The 16,757-nt window shown below is 36.3% G+C and overlaps 1 protein-coding gene across 2 annotated transcripts in view; it reads right to left on the bottom strand.

The window, feature by feature from the left end:
- The window catches only part of Skap2 (src kinase associated phosphoprotein 2), a 173,309-nt gene that overhangs the window by 70,404 nt on the left and 86,148 nt on the right, over positions 1 to 16,757 (bottom strand). For both annotated transcript variants that reach the window (XM_013024469.1, XM_013024470.1), the window contains exons 5-6: positions 5,696 to 5,773; positions 4,604 to 4,687 (exon numbers count right to left, since the gene is read on the bottom strand). In XM_013024469.1, the coding sequence (XP_012879923.1) occupies positions 4,604 to 4,687; positions 5,696 to 5,773 (162 nt within the window). The remainder of the gene's footprint in view (positions 1 to 4,603; positions 4,688 to 5,695; positions 5,774 to 16,757) is intronic.

The raw sequence follows: 16,757 nt of genomic DNA, 5'->3' as shown, positions 1-16,757 counted from the left end.
GAGGGAGGAAGGGAGGGAAATAGAAATAGAAAGAGACAGAGACAGAGACAAAGAAAGAAAGAGAAAGAGAAGAAAGGAAGGAAAAAAGAGGAAGAAAGGAAATGAAAGAAAGAGAGAGAAAGAAAGAAAGAGAGAGAGAGAGGAAGGGAGGGAGGGAGAGAGGGGAAAAAGGCAGAATCATCAAAAATACAAATCTTTTAATAAAAAGATCAATTGTTTCCATATCTTGAAGGTCATTTCAAGATATATATTTTTTTGCAGAAAAAATTTTTGCAGAAAGGAAAATATGGCTTTTCTTCACTGTTTTGGCTATACCTGGTGTTTTCCTCTAAATTAAAACTTAGGTGGTAATCATGTTTTAATAGACTATTAAGACAAATAGCTACTGTTAAGAAAATGATTTCACAAAGAATATTTAATATCAAATACGTAAGTATGTATATATGTGTGTATTATCCCCTTATAGCCTACAAGATTGAGAGAATAAAAATTGCTTTGCTACTTATGCAACATGTGAATGGCTAAATAGGTCTCGATAAGGTAGCAAATACATCTTTTTCTCATTCTCCACCACTCTCAACTCTGCAATGCGCTGTAACTCCAGTCTTTTCTCCAAACCGTCTCTTGTCAGCTGACAATGTGATCTTTCCAGCGTTTAATTAATCAGAGCCTGTCATGCTATCTGCTTACCTTTATTGCTTAGAAACACTATCCCTTTGACAGAAAAATCCAAATTCCTGTGTAAGAAAACCTTCTTGATATGGCCTCACCAACCTGGCTTAGCAGCCCTTACTCACCCACTGCCCCAGTGAGCCAGCTCCATTCTTCACTGTTTTATGGGCCCTCTGTGCCCATTGCTTTGAGCCAATGTATTATAATGCTTTGCAATAATGGCACCTGATATATAGATGCCCAAAGAATACATGTTTCTCCTTATAAGCCATTTAACTACAGCTACTCTATAGATAGATATAGCAGCATAATTTAAATTAAAATATATCTATCTTTACACACTGCATATATTCAATCTATATGGTTATATTTTAAATTGTGTATGTCCTGTTTTATTACAAAACATCTGTAGTCATCAGACTAGAAAGTATGTTTGTACCATTTCTCCATGTGGAAGAAACCCTCCTATCAAGTGTACATTTTAACTTCTTTGTACTATTCCAAGGTCTCTTAACTACAACAGAAGAAAATAAAGAATTTTTAATTTAAGGATTGTTGTGATAAACTTAAAGGTTAACATTTCTATAACAAAGATTTAAAAGTCTAAAAAAGATAATTATTTCTGATAAAAATCAAATTAATGATTCCTACTTCTTAGGGGATAACATTATTAGCCATACTGGGCAAAAGGAAATGAAACTGTAATGTAAATCTTTAAAGATCAGAATTCACTTATGCATTTCACATGTCTTCATGATACAATTATAAAAGACTGACATCCTTACCTAGGAATAATTTTCAAGCCAAACAAATGTTATTTTTTTCTATAAATGGTGAAGTTGTGGGGGGAATGAGAGAGAAGGGAAATCAAGTTCAGTGAAAAAATGTATTTTCTTGCCAAGTCTTGAAAGTCTTGTTACATTACATTATTTATATGAAAACCAATTTTCTACTGACCTTTATTATATGTTAAAAATATATTATGATGAAAAAGTTACTATCTCATGATGTAATAAATAACATTTGATACACATTTAGGATGATTTGGTAAGCCCTCAGGCTACTTGAAGCAGCCACTTACAAGTTGGTGCGGGGAGAGTGTTTAACTGGGTTAACGGACAAGGAGAGACACTCTTTCATCACTATCATTATCATCATTATGTGGTTGTACAGGAGGTTACAATTCCACACATTATATTATATAGTGCATCTTGATCAATGCCACTCCTTCCATCGTTCTTCCCCATTTCCCCACTCCTTAATCCCTACCCTTAAGTTACATAGTTCTATATTTACATGTACAATGAATAAAATGACTGCATTTGCTTCCCCTTCCTCCCTCTTTTCATATGTCCTCCGCTGAGCTTTCCCCCAAAAACATGTTGCTGCTTCCCGATATCCATTTTGATAAGCAGTATATTAGTTGTTCAGAGGAGTGACACCTTTGGATTCCTCCCCTAAATATACCATCCTTTAGTCAGTTTGTGTTTATATGCATGATTGTATATGACTGCATTTTAGATTTAGCTTCCACAGATGACAGAAAACATACACCATTTGTCTCTCTGAACCTGGCTTACTTCACTTGACATAATTTTTTCTAGGTGAAGGGAAGCTCTTTAAGCCCTGAAAATGTAGTTGTATGTGTGTGCAGCCAATCCTACTCCTCTTCAAAACAGTGAGAAATAGGTTCTATCATAAACCTAACTGAAGATCATGCAAAATGTAGAAAAAGGAAAAAAAAAACAAAAAACAAAATAAAACCCATCATTCCTGGGCATCCAGGAGTGGTTGATAACACATAAGGTTTCAGGAAAGGCTTTGGAGCCAATGACTGCATTCAATTCTCTGTTTTTCAACGACAGTATTTTAATCTTTCTTGTATAGATTATTTCAGTCTTCTTAAATGATTCTTTTGACCCAGACTGAATCCATCCCAATTCATCCTCCACAATACTATCACAATTACTTTCTAGAAACCAACATTATCATACAACCATTTGGGCTCTGCTAAAAGGCCATACTCAAGACAAAATCCTTAACAAGGCCCTCAGTCTCCCTTAATCCTTAGCAAAGACTTTTTTCCACCAAAGTTTCCTGATTTACACCACTCATGAGAGTCAAGTCCTCATGACCTGATCTCCTAAGGGCTCCACCCCTTAAAAAACACACTTTCCTTGGAAGTTAACATTCCAACATAGAAATGTTGAAGCAACACAGATACTTAAACAATTACCCAGCAAACTATTCATTCTTCGAGGCCAGATAAAGTGTCTTCTTCTCCTGGAAGTCTTTCTTAACTCCCCTAGGCACTTGCCTCCTTTGTAATCCAAATGTATTTTGTTTAACTTACATTCTGCACTGGATTGAAATTATGTGTGCCTGCCTACCTTACCTTACCATCTCACAGCATTCTTTCTCTCTTCCTCTCTCTGACCCCTATACAACCCAAACTGCAAGCATGCCTAAGAACCTTTGGTTCACAGTGTTTATTGTCTACCAAGCCCAGCCAATATAAAAATACTAATAAATGAGAAAGTGAATGAATGGATGCCTTGATGGAAATCTGAACATCTAGGATCTAGGAAGCTTGATGAATGAGATGTATGATAATCACAGGAAAAGGGAGAAGATGAGAGGATGGATGTGATTTCATAAAGTGATAAAATATGTACTATATATTTGTTACTTAAGGGCCCCAAATGGCTATGAATAATAAATACAGACAATATTTATGGGTACAGAGGTAAAGTGCATTATATACCCAAGAGAATAGACCTACTCTTTCTAGGCCATTACTGTCTTGATAGTTCAATATGTTTTTTGGCACACATAGTAAGGTAGAAAATGTGAGCTATGTATCTGTCAAATAATAACAAAGTACAGTTTAACCCAGTAAGTGGTATCAACTCCTTCTGTGCCTCTATAATCCATTTATCTAAATCCCACTTAGTTGGAGGATTATAGTTCTCATCTATCTAAACAGCTCTTTCCAAGTTTAAGTAAATGGTTCACATATACAACAACAACAACAACAAAGGCTGTACAACTTGGTTACCTGAGTTCACAAAAGAAAATAAAAATGTTACTTGAAAAAAGAAAATAAAAATGTTACTGGAAAGAAAAAGATGCAGAGAAATGAAATCTGGAACTTGCCAAAGAAGCAATTTAAAACAGTCTAAGGGCACAATTTTTCACAGTTCCTAAAAGGAGATGAACTAACAGAATTCCAAAGAAGCCCAAGGAGAAACAAAACTCTAGACAGATCTTCAAATACCAACAGGAAAACAGAATGTTACAATGTTAACATTTTTATGCCAGTACTGGAGCTAAAACTCAGGGCCTAGCCATTATTCCTTAGTGGTTTTGCTCAAGGCTGGTGCTCTACACTTGAGCCACATCTTCACTTCTGGCTTTTTGTTTGTTTGTTTGTTTGTTAACTGGAGATAACTATGTTAGTATAATATCTTGCTTATGTTGATAACTAAAGTGTTTAGACAGGGTCTAAAATATAAATACTCTCTCCATGCTTGCTATTATTATTGACATCAGAAAGGAATTACATGAATTTTATCTGAAATTATTTAATATTTTCTTTACCTGCCTTCAAAGCCTTCACAACTGTACAGCCTTTGCTTGTTCCAAAATTTTACAAAAGTAGCCTACATGGTAAATATTTCTAAGATTGAAGGCAACATGGATGCAAGTGATTTTACTCTTTCCTAAGACATAATTGTGTTAACTCTAGAGGCACTTTGGAATTCAAAGCATTTGTCAAAAATGAAAACAAATTACAAATTAATCATAGAAAATAAGTAGTATTAGCCAGTAATTGTTTTTAAAAATTCTTACTTGTTCATACTGTATGTATTCAATTTTCTCAGCCAACCCCTCATGCTATAGAAGTTGTTGTACTGAACACCAACCCTACCTTTATCACTTCCATAATAATAGAAAACTGTTTTACTGAGAGCACACCATCGTTTCTGCCACTCAAATCCAAGGAAACTGTGATCTGTAATAAGAGAAGGAAAGAACAGTTTAGATAAGATATGTGGCTTACATAAATGTAAAGCCATTTCTGATCATTAAAGGAAAATGTAGTCAATATAATCTTGGTGGTTCCTTTTAGCTCCAATTCTGTGACTAATTTGTACTTTTACTCTAAGAGAAAAATAAAATGAGAACAACAAAAACAAAAGGCAGTAAAGTACAGCAGGGTTAAGCTGCCACATTTATAGTATAAACTGCCTGGCTACCAACTTCCCTGACAGAGATTTAAAAAGGCATTTAATTACAGTCTTGAGATAATTGATTCATCTAGGTCTCATTTACTCATCTGTTATCAAAGGGAAGGAAAAAGAACTGACCTAGATTATTTCTATTATCTCTTTCAGCTATAAAATTCAGCTAAGAAAGGCAAATCAAACATAAACAGAAAGGCCTGAAAGGACCACCTGAGAAATAATCGAACGGTAATAAAGAGACTTTCTACTTTCATTTCCTATCATAATACCACCTCCATACTTCATTTTCATTAAATGTTGGTGCTGAAAGAGGGAGGCCATCTGGTCAACTCCCAATTATCATGGCCAATGGAGAGGAACACTGAAATGAGTAATAGACAATGGCAGACAAGATGCCAGGCTTGATCTGAACCACAGCAGACCTGTGGTCCATCAGGCTTAGTGCAAGATAGCTCACTGCTCAGCAGGGTGGGCTAATAGTGAGAAATCCCATCCTTGAGAACACAGTCATGGGCCAAAGCTTTCACAGAAGATGCAAGACACTACTGTTTCTGAATCCTTTATAAATAGACCAGGCTGATGATTGGTCTGTTGTTTTGTTATTAACAATTATTCAAAACTAAAAGTCTTGATATAATTTTGATAATGTCATCCAGATTTTCTTACAGTCCTAAAGTCTTCAATCACATAGAGAACGTGAGCTCTATATGTATATTACAGAAAGGTTTTATGACAGTTTACATAGTTGTTTTTCCCCCTTAGAATCTACCGCTTACCTTTTCTGCGTTTTTCAAGGTAACCAGCCTTTAGAACAAAAGGAAGATCTTGTGCTGCAATTGGGGGAAACTGGTTACCTGTGGGAAATGAGGGAGGAACAGAGTGGGTAATGCATTATAGAAAAAACAAGTACCAGACCTCATTAAAGTCAGTGCACTTTAATTACTAAAACTGCTTAAATTTAGACTTATTTGCCTTGTTTCAGATTCATTCCACAGACTAGTCTCTCTCTTTCTCGTGCAAATCTCAAGAGCAAAACAATATTGTCTAGTCCTGTACCTTAATATACTACTGTGTCTAATACAAAAATATTCTGCAACTGAACTATCTCAAAAGAGTGATACCTTTCAACCTATAATCTATAACAACAGAACTTGGAAATATTATGAATAGCGTAGTAAATCCCTGATAAGTCAGGAGTTTCAAATAAACCATTTAAGTTTCTTTACAGTTCTACTGGATTGCCTTAAGAATTTCAATGCATAGTGATGATTATCCTTATTCCTTGAAAGTAAAACATAAAATAAATTTCCTCAACATCATATGCTAAAATTTGTTTTTCCAAGTCTCTCTCCCTGTTGTACTCACAGAAAAATTTTACCAACTGAGTGAGTATGCTTTTAGTTTTGCTAGGGCATTTAAGAATCTGAGTAGGCAGAACTGATAGAAATATCATATATAAGAATTGGATCCTTACAAAAATTAAAATTTAAACCTAGAAGTTATCCTTAATCACGGGGTAATTATGTTACTCAGGGTCACGAGTACCAGGTTACTCAGTAATCTTTTTTTTTCTTTCTTCTTTTTTTTTCTGTCAGTCATGAGGCTTGAACTCTGGGCCTGGGCACCATTTCTCAGCTCTTCAGCTGAAGGCTAGCATTCTACCACTTGAGCCACAGTGCCACTTCTGTCTTTTTCTGTTTATGTGGTACTGAGGAATCAAACCCAGGGCCTCATGCATGTGAGGAAAGCACTTTACCACTGAACCACCTTCCCAGCCCCTACTCAGTAATCTCACTATTCTATTACAAATATAATATTTATCCCCAGCTGTCTGCTAAAATCCAAATAAGTAAAACAAAATCTAATGGAATAGTCCATAGAATGCATCCAAAAAAGGTATCAATATGGCTTATGATAAAAAATATATCACTATTAGTTTATGATATACATTTCATCACAGAATTTTTAATATTTTTAATATCAAGAGATCACAGTACTGTAGTTATGAAATCATATGCACTTTTCGTTATAAAAGTAAGCTTACAATAAAGCACTAACTTCAGTTTCCTGATGGGTTTCACTCAATAAACACAGATTAACAATTGAAACACATTTAAAATAGAGCAATCATTTCCAAATATAAGACTTTAGGAAAAGCTAGGATTAATATTTGAATAACTGTTCAATAAATTGTATTCATTATTGTTTTCCAGAATAAACTTGATTCACACAAAGGCAAAAACTTACTGTAATATTTTATTTTATTTTATTTTTTTGTGAACATACTGTACAGAGGGGTTAAAATTACATGGGCAGGATAATGCGCACATTTCTTATCAAGCATTGCAGCCTGGTCTGTCATTCACAAGTGCAGTTCATACATGCAGGAGAAAACTTGGATGTCATTTCCCTGTTTCTACCTACATATGCACAAAGGTGCAGAGCTGTGGCACTTTCTTTTTTTATTATTCTTAAAAGGTTTTAGGTTTAAAAAAATATCACTACAGTATCTGCAAAGTAAACAAACACAAAGTAAAAAAAAAACTATGGCATCAAGAAGGGAGAAAAGTCTAAACTTAACTTGAATATAAATGTTAAGTAAGATAGCGTAACAGTTCAGCAAAGTCTCAGAAGTGTGGCTTGACATTAATACAAACTTTATGATTCTCAGCATAGATTGAAGAAATCTATAATGAAGGCCCAGTTGCAAAAACAGATGACCTTAAACAAGTCATGTGGCCTCTCTAGGACTCATTTTCCTCATCTAAAACGTGAAAAACTCAGGTTAAATCAGCTATAAGGCTCTCTCACTTCTAGGACTCCATGGAATATATCCATGCCATTATTATTCTTTAACAAATGGCCAAGGGCAAAATAGAGTCAACTTTCAATGATATCAAATGTGCCAACTATTCATGACATAGTTTTTGTAGAGAAACTGGTAATTCTTTTATATCTAGCATCAGAACTATTTTTATGTCACTATGAAGGTTTAATTTCTATCTAGGATCTTAATTTGGAACATCTTTGAAAAATATGCATATAAATTAAATATTTTTCATAGTCTAATAATTCTCTCCTCTATATGGGAAATCAAATTTCAAATAATTTTATTAGTTCTTTAGTGGCAAAAGGAAACTAATACATATAACGTACACATATGAAAACCATATCCTTTAGAAAACAATCAACTATAGTTAACTCTTGAAAGTTGACTAGTGATGTTTACCTTAGCACAATCCCTTCACAGCACTTCTTTTCTCAATTACCTTAGGAGTGATTAACCAATTACACACAAGTAGTATGTTGTAAGCTCAGGCTCTCATGATACTCAGAAAACAGAAAAAAAAGAGGAGAGGGTTCATAGTATTCTTTTTTTTTGTATGTTTTTTTATTGTAAGAATGCTGTACAGAAGGGTTACAGTTACATGAGCACGGTGATGAGTACATTTCCTATTGAGCATTGTTGCCTCCTCCTTTATTTCCCCCCTACCATCCCTTCCCTCCCACCTCCACAACTACATCTGTCCACCCCGCCCAAAGTTGTAAAGTTCATTTTCAACATAGTGTTTTATACATCTCATTGTTAGAATGGGTCAACCTGTATTTTTTTGGGGGGCTGGGGGGTCCGGTCATGGGGCCTGAACTCTGGGCCTGGGCGCTGTCCCTTAGCTCTTCAGCTCAAGATTAGCACTCTACCACTTGAGCCACAGTGCCACTTCTGGCTTTTTTCTTTTTGTTTATGTGGTGCTGAGGAATCGAACCCAGCATGCAAGGCAAATGCTCTACCACTGCTCTACCACTGAGCCACCTTCCCAGCACCTCAACCTGTATTCTTATTTAAGCATTTGTTTTTTCCCTTCCCTTCTCCAAATTAGAGAAGTGTATATACAAGATGCAGGGCACTGACATCAAATACAATAAAAACAGGGGTTATACTGTGGGAGAGGAACATACAAAGAAACAAAAAAAAACACATGATAAATTATAAATATGTTAGAAACAACAGCAAGAAAGAAAAAAGATATTTATATCCCTATCTTGGGGTTCATTTAACTTAACATCATCTTATATGGTCATACGTACATTCTTAGACATAAAGATGATCAACTTCAAGTTAGCAGAACCATAGCATTCCCAGAAAGGTTATGTCTTGAGACTAAGGCTTTAAAAGTTAGACTGGGGCTGGGAAGGTGGCTCAGTGGTAGAGTGCTTGCCTTTTATGCAGGAAGCCCTGAGTTTGATTCCTCAGCACCACATAAGCAGAAAAAGTCAGAAGTGGCACTGTGTATCAAGTGGTAGAGCGCTAGCCTTGAGCTGAAGAGCTAGCTGAGGGACAGCGCTCAGGCCCCACATCCGGCCAAAAAATAAAGTTAAAGACAGCTTTACCATCTGTAGTCTCCTTTCTATTGAATCACTTTGAAAGCTACCAAGCAAAACTGAAAAACCATTACAGTGACTCAAACTGGCCTCTACTAACTACTTTATGACATAGAAATTCCAACAGCCTCATGAGAATTCCAATATGATTTCAGTCAGGTCTATCTGGAGCCAAAGAAGACAGCAACAGCTATCAGTACTATAGCTAGCTATATGCATGTAGAAGTGTTCAGGAACATGATCTAGTTTGTTCAGAGTCTGTTATGTATCAAACACTTGTTTATTCACTTGTTTATTTATTTGCTACTAATTTTCATGGAAATAGGCCAAACAAATTATATCAAATTCAAACGGTAGGAGTCCAAATAATTAAGGGAAATCTAAAATATTGTGTTTCATATGCATTAAAACAGTAACCGAAAGTCACAGACCAAAGTGTGTGTGAACCGTATTATTTGTAGAGTTCTGTTTTCCTTCTCCATTCATTGAAAACCGCTTCATTAGAGTAAGTATATGACCAGAGCCTGAACTTCCCCATTACCTACTTGAAAGTTGTTTTCTTTAGACTGATCTATATATAGGATTGCTGTCTCACATAAAATTAAATGGAACATTTTTGGTTATTTAATGACAGACATTGTGTCATGTTTATAACATATTAAGCATGTTCCTTATAAAATTTTAAATTTTTTATCTAAAAGAATCTAGAGTTAGCTGGGCATTAGTGGCTCACGCCTGTAATCCTAGCTACTCAGGAGGCTGAGATCTGAGGATCGAGGTCAAAGCCAGTCAGGGCAGGAAAATCTGTGAGACTCTTATCTCCAATTAACCATCAGAAAGCTGGAAGTGGTGCTGTGGCTCAAGTGGTAGAGCACTCGCCTTGAGCTGAAGAGCTCAGGGACAGCACCCAGGCCCAGGCCCAGGCCCAGAGTTCAAGTCCCATGACCAACCAAGAAAAAAAAAAATCCAGAGTTATTCACCATAAAAAGTACAGCAAAAATCTCTCAATTATTTCCAGAGATGATATGAGACCAATATACTTGCTCAATTGTTTTAAAATAAGGCTTAATATGAGAAATTTCACTTTAGAGACAAAACCACTATTTTATATAGTTGTAATACTGGGCATCTTCTCATTTTTTACTTTAAATAATTCTTTTTTAAACCAAATTTTATCTTCTACATAGAGTAATTTAGTTACTTTATTTCTATATTTTAATCCTATCTGCTCTTAGCAAGATTTTTTTGGGGGGGAGGAGGGGGGGGTAAGAGCATTGGTAATGGGGCTTGAACTCTGGGCCTATGCACTGTCCCTGAGCTCTTCATCTCAAGGTGAGCACTCTACCATTTGAGCCACAGTGCCACTTCCAGCTTTCTGGTCTCACAGAGTTTCCTGCCCAGGCTGGCTTTGAACCTTGATCCTCAGATTTCAGCCTCCGAAGTAGCTAGGATTACAGGCATGAGCCAGCAGTGCCCAGCTAAGGGAAAAAAGCAAAATTAATTCAAAATAACAACAGGCGCTGTGTGTGTGTGTGTGTGTGTGTGTGTGTGTGTTTGTGTGTGTGTGTGTGTATGCGCGCATGCACGTGTGTTACAGTCTTGGTGCTTGAACTCAGGGCTTGGTACTGTCCCTGAGCTCAAGGCTAACACTCTACCACTTGAGCTATACTTCCACTTCTGATCTAATTGGAGATAAGAGTTTCACAGACTCTTACCTCTGCTGGCCTCCAAAAGCAATCCAAGATCTAAACCTCTTAGGTAGCTATGATTACAGGTGTAAACGACAGGTACCTGGCCAACAGCAGTCTTTTTATAAAGCCAATTTTGCAAAAACACTTTAAGAAAAGGAGACACATATTTAACATGAAGTTATAAATATAATTACAAATAAGTCAAAATTGTCACAGGACTACGAATATTTTAAAATTCAATATGCATAATTATTAGCTAACTTTAAGATTTTTCTTTACCACATTTATGTGCCCCAAATCTGAGCCTACATCTTAGAACTATGGTTGAAATACCGATCTTCTATTGAAGTTACAACTTAGCCACTGGTAATGTGACTTGGCAAGCTACTTGACTTCATTAAGCTCTAGTTTTCAAAATTTTCACAAGTTCATTGTTCTATACATAAGAAAACTAAAAAGACTAGCCACTTAAAATAAAAATATAAAACATTTTTCATTTTGAGACAATGTCTTGTGCTATATAGCCTAAGCTTGCTTAACTCAAACTCTCTTGCCTCTATCTGCTAATTGATGGGATTACAGTGTGCCATCACGGACAGTCATTGCAAACAAGGGAAACCATGAGACCATTATTTACCATAGCTAAGATATGGAACCAACTCCAATGCCCGTCAGTAGATGAATGGATCAAGAAAATGTGGCATATATACACAATGGAATTCTATGCCTCCATCAGAATGAATGACATCGCCCCATTTGTTAGGAAATGGAAAGACTTGGAAAAAAATTATATTAAGTGAAGTAAGCCAGGCCCAAAGGCCACATTTTTAAGTGTCAAAGCTGAGAGGGGCAGGGAGAGAGAGAGAGTACATGGTTAAAAGAAGAGTGGTCCCAAACTAAGTGGCTCAAGAGCCAAAAAGCGACATTCTCTATCAAGCAGCCAAAATAGAGGTAAAGTTATGCTTACTTGTAGAGTCTCATTTAAATTTATAAAGTTTAGTAGCTTTGTGGGGACATTTATTTGGAAAATGTGGTAACACAAAAACAATCAGCAATTGGTCTATAAAGCTGTAACTCAGGGCCGGGGTGATTTTAGCTTCTAAAACTATGAGACCTATATCTCCTTATAAACCAATGAACAGAACAATATGTTACTAAGAATGGTAAAATACTCAAGTCTACTCTAAATATGAATAGGTAGTTGAAGGAATTATAAAGTATTTTATCTACTATTCCATACCTATACTAAACCTTGTTTTCTAGTACCTAAAACTGAAAGCATACTGCGAGCTTAATCCTTATTCTGATTTTTAGGTTCTAAGGAAACACCTGTTAGTAGCACCTGTGAGGCTGGCCAGGGAGACAAACATTTTTGAGGTACAGTACTTAGACCAGCAGGCTAAAAAGTGTGCCCACTGCCCACAGCCCCTAGCTAGTCAGGAGGCTGAGATTTGACAATCAGTTTGAAGCCAGCTGGGGCAGGAGACTCTGTGAGACTCTTATCTCCAATAAACTACTCAGAAAAGGCTGGACGTGGTGCTGTGGCTCAAGTGGTAGAGCACTAGCCTTGACAACAAAGAGGCTCTGGGACAGCACCCAGACACTGAGTTCAAGCCTCAAGATAGGTGGAGGGGTGTGGAGGGGGGTAGGGGGTGCCCACAGTCTATACTTCCACTAGACTTTTAGCAAAGACTAGTACTTTTAGCAAAGTACTTTAAAATGTAGAAGTATGAATTTAAAATCAAGTATACTGCTCAGATCATACATTAGAAGTATGAATTTAAAATCAAGTATACTGCTCAGATCATACATTAAACAAATACTTTTATATTAAACTAACACTAATATTTTTTTTTTTTTTGCCGGTTGTGGGGGCCTGAACTCTGGGCCTGGGTGCTGTCCCTTGGCTCTTCAGCTCAAGGCTAGCGCTCTACCACTTGAGCCATAGTGCCACTTCCAGCTTTTTCTGCTTATGTTGTGCTAAGGAATCGAACCCAGGGCCTCAGGCATGCAAGGCAAGCGCTCTACCACTGAGCCACCTTCCCAGCCCCTTTTTAATAAGCTCTAAGAGAACGTTCAATGTGAAATCAAAAGTAGATAAAACACAGACCTGCACCAGGTGCTGGTGACTCACATTTGTAATCCTAGCAATTCAGCAGGCTAAGGATCACAAATTGAAGCCATCAGGTACAAAACTCTGTGAAACACTTATCTCCAATTAACCAGCACAAAACCAGAAGTGGAGCTGTGATTCAAATTGTAGAGTGCTACCTTTGAGAAAAAAAAAAAAAATCAAGGACAGTGCTCGGGCTCTGAGTGTAAGCGCCAAAACCAGCACAAGACAAAACAGAGAATATATAGTTGATTTTTTAATTTATATACTACTTAGTTGTTGAATCATTGAAGCCATTTTATTGTTTTTTATTTTTATTTTTATTGTAAAAGTGATATACAGAAGGGTTACAGTTACATAGGTTGAGTTATGAGTATATTTCTTTTTGAACAGTTTTTCTCTCTCAACCTCTCTCCCCCATAGAAGTTTGTTCTATGATTGCTCGTGCTCTATTATTTGTTCATTAATTCCATTGCTCTATGGAAATGTTTCCAAAATAGTTCAACTTCCAGTCTTACATATAGTATATTCTTATATTTACTCTTATCTCTAATATTTGTTTTAATTGTAAAGGTGATGAACAGGGGGAGTAATGGGCTGGGAAGGTGGGTCAGTGGTAGAGTGCTTGCCTTGTATGCATGAGGCCCTGGGTTCAATTCCTCAGCACCACATAAGCAGAAAAAAAGCCAGAAGTGGTGCTGTGGCTCAAGTGGTAGAGTGCTAGCCTTGAGCTGAAGAGCTGAAGGACAGCGCCCAGGCCCAGAGTTCAGACCCCACTGGTCTAAATAAATAAATAAGGTAATGAGTACATTTCATTTTGAACAGTGTTACCCCTCCCCCTCTCATCTCTCCATTCCCCTCTCCCCAAGTTGTAAAGTTCATTTCCAACATAGTGTCTAGGGAGTACCATTGTTGCATTAGTTCATCCTTTGTCTTGCTGTTACTGTGATTCCCTTTCCCTTCCACAGATCAGATAAACTTTCATATAAGACAAAGTGGACAGAAAACTAAAACAAAAAATAGAAATAACTGCAAACAGAATATAATAAGAACCTCTCATTTCCAATTCTTGGGAGTTCATTTTGATATACTTAATTATATATGCTCCTATGCACTTAGTGATTACACTATGATCCCCTGTTAAGAATATGATACACATATTCTAGTTATTACAAATAAGAGAAACCATGAAACTTACAATTCTTTGGGCCTGGCTTGCTTCGATTAATACATCCATCAGAAAAAATGACACTGCCCCATTTGTTAGGAAATGGAAAGACTTGGAAAAATTATATTAAGTAAAGTAAGCCAGGCCCAAAAAACATAGGTCCCATTGTTTCCCTTATTTGCAATAACTAGAACATGTGTAGGACAAGCACAAAAGGCCAAAAGCTATGCACATATGACCATATAACATGATGTTAAATGAAATGAACCCCAAGATAGGGATATAAAAATACTTTTTTTCTTCCTTGCTATTGTTTCCAACATATTTATAATGTACCATAGGATTTTTTGTTTCTTTGTATGTTCCTCCACCACTGTATAATACCTGTTTTCACTGTATTTGATATTGGTGCCCTGCATCTTGTATATACACTTCTCTAATTTGGGCAAGGAAAGGGAAGGGGAAAAATGCTTAAATAAGAATACAAGTTGACCCATTGTAACAATGAGATGTACAAAACACTATGTTGAAAATGAACTTTACAACTTTGGGCGGGGTGGGTGGGTGTAGTTGTGGAGGTGGGAGGGTAGGGATGGTAGGGGGAAAATAAAGGAGGCAACAATGCTCAATAGGAAATGTACTCATTACCTTGCTCATGTAACTGTAACCCCTCTGTATAGCATTTTTACAATAGAAAGTACAAAAATATATTTTTATACAGGTTTTTCCATTTCCTTATGAGTGGAGCAATGTCATTCTTTTTGATGGAATCATAGAACTCCATTGTATATATATCTATATATACCACATTTTCTAGATTTATTCATCTACTGAGGGGCATCTGGGTTGGTTCTTAGCTATGGTAAATAATGTTGCAATAAGCATGGTTGTGATGGTAGCTTTAGAATGGCCTTGTATGTGGTCATTGTGCCCAGAAGTAGGATTGCTGGGTCATGGGGATCACACACACACACACACACACACACACACACACACACACAATTATCACTAACAGAACTATTTTACTATTGAATATCAACATTTAAATTTAAATTAGAAATGTCGAAGTAAAACTTTAGGGAAAAATAGCTCATGGAATATGAAATGGAAGAAAACGTTTGCTAAGAACATATGACAAATGCTACAATATCACTGCACCGGTGCTGCTCTATGCTCAGGCAAGTTTGAGCAACATACCAAAGGTAGTTCAGAATGCTCTCTTTTGCATGGTGGGTCACGAGCAGTTACCCTAGAGAAGGTTTAGGTGACAATGCCATCTAACTCTGAATCTATGGGTTCTAAGGAATACTTACTTGGAATATTTGATAACTCCTAGAAACCTGGAAAAACTTATAATCCAACAAGTTTGTATACCACTTAACTTCCACATGAATAAATAATTAAACACATTATTCCCAATTAACCAAGAATGGTAAGATCTTACAGTACAATACTCCCTTTTTTATTTATCTAAGAATTCACCTGTAATCAAAACTGAATTGATCATTATGTATATTCTCAATGAAAAACAAAATCCCACTACTATTGAGGCTGTGGAAAAAGGACCAGAAGTTTGAGGCCTGCCTATGCTAAATACTGAGACCACGTCTCAAAAAAAAAAAAAAAAAAGTGGGAGTGAAGTAATATAAAGTTTTCTCAATCCAACTAATATTTACAGTTCTTGATAAGTCAATTAATTCAATTAAATCTCCTCATCTGAACAGGTTTTTTTCATGCAATAGTTGAAGTTCTAATGTACTTTGCAAAATGTAAAATATACATGAATTAGAAGAAATAACTCACAATGGTAACTTACTGTAAATAAAGCATAATTTCTGAGGGAACAATGTATCAAATCATGCTTTTTGAGGGAATTTTTTTTTCAGGATGAAATTGATATGCTTTATTTATTTATTTTTTGAGTGGCCAAGTCTTTGGTATGTGAGACACGTTTTACTTGTCTAGCTGACGACAGTTCAGGTTGGGTGTGGGTCCAATGAGCAGCACAGATCTAAATTCCAAAATCCAGAATTTACAAATAGCATTTGGAGTAAAAGAATGCTTTTAAAAAGTGTTTTCTATTTCTTATTCTTCCCAGTTAGCACATTTAAGCCCTAGGTTTTCTAGATGCCATCCATTAAGCATTTTCTTTATGTCTTCAAATTTTTACTGTCTAAAATATTATAAATTCTTTTTTTATTTATTTTTTAATTTTTTTATTGTAAAGATACTATACAGAGGGTTACAGTTACATGAGTAAGGTAATGAGTTTTGAGGAAATTTATAATGGAAGAAAATATTTGTATGGATATCACAATAGATAAAGAACTCCTGGGCTGAGAAGGTGGCTCAGTGGTAGAGCACTTGCCTTGCATGCTCGAGGCCCTGGGTTCAATTCCTCAGCACCACATAAGAAAAAAGCCAGAAGTGGCGCTGTGGCTCAAGTGGTAGAATGCTAGCCTTGAGCTGAAGAGCTGAGGGACAGC

Source organism: Dipodomys ordii, unplaced genomic scaffold (genome assembly GCF_000151885.1).
Source record: "Dipodomys ordii isolate 6190 unplaced genomic scaffold, Dord_2.0 Scaffold76, whole genome shotgun sequence".
Classification (NCBI taxonomy): domain Eukaryota; kingdom Metazoa; phylum Chordata; class Mammalia; order Rodentia; family Heteromyidae; genus Dipodomys; species Dipodomys ordii.
This window is presented reverse-complemented; position numbering and strand designations above follow the sequence as displayed.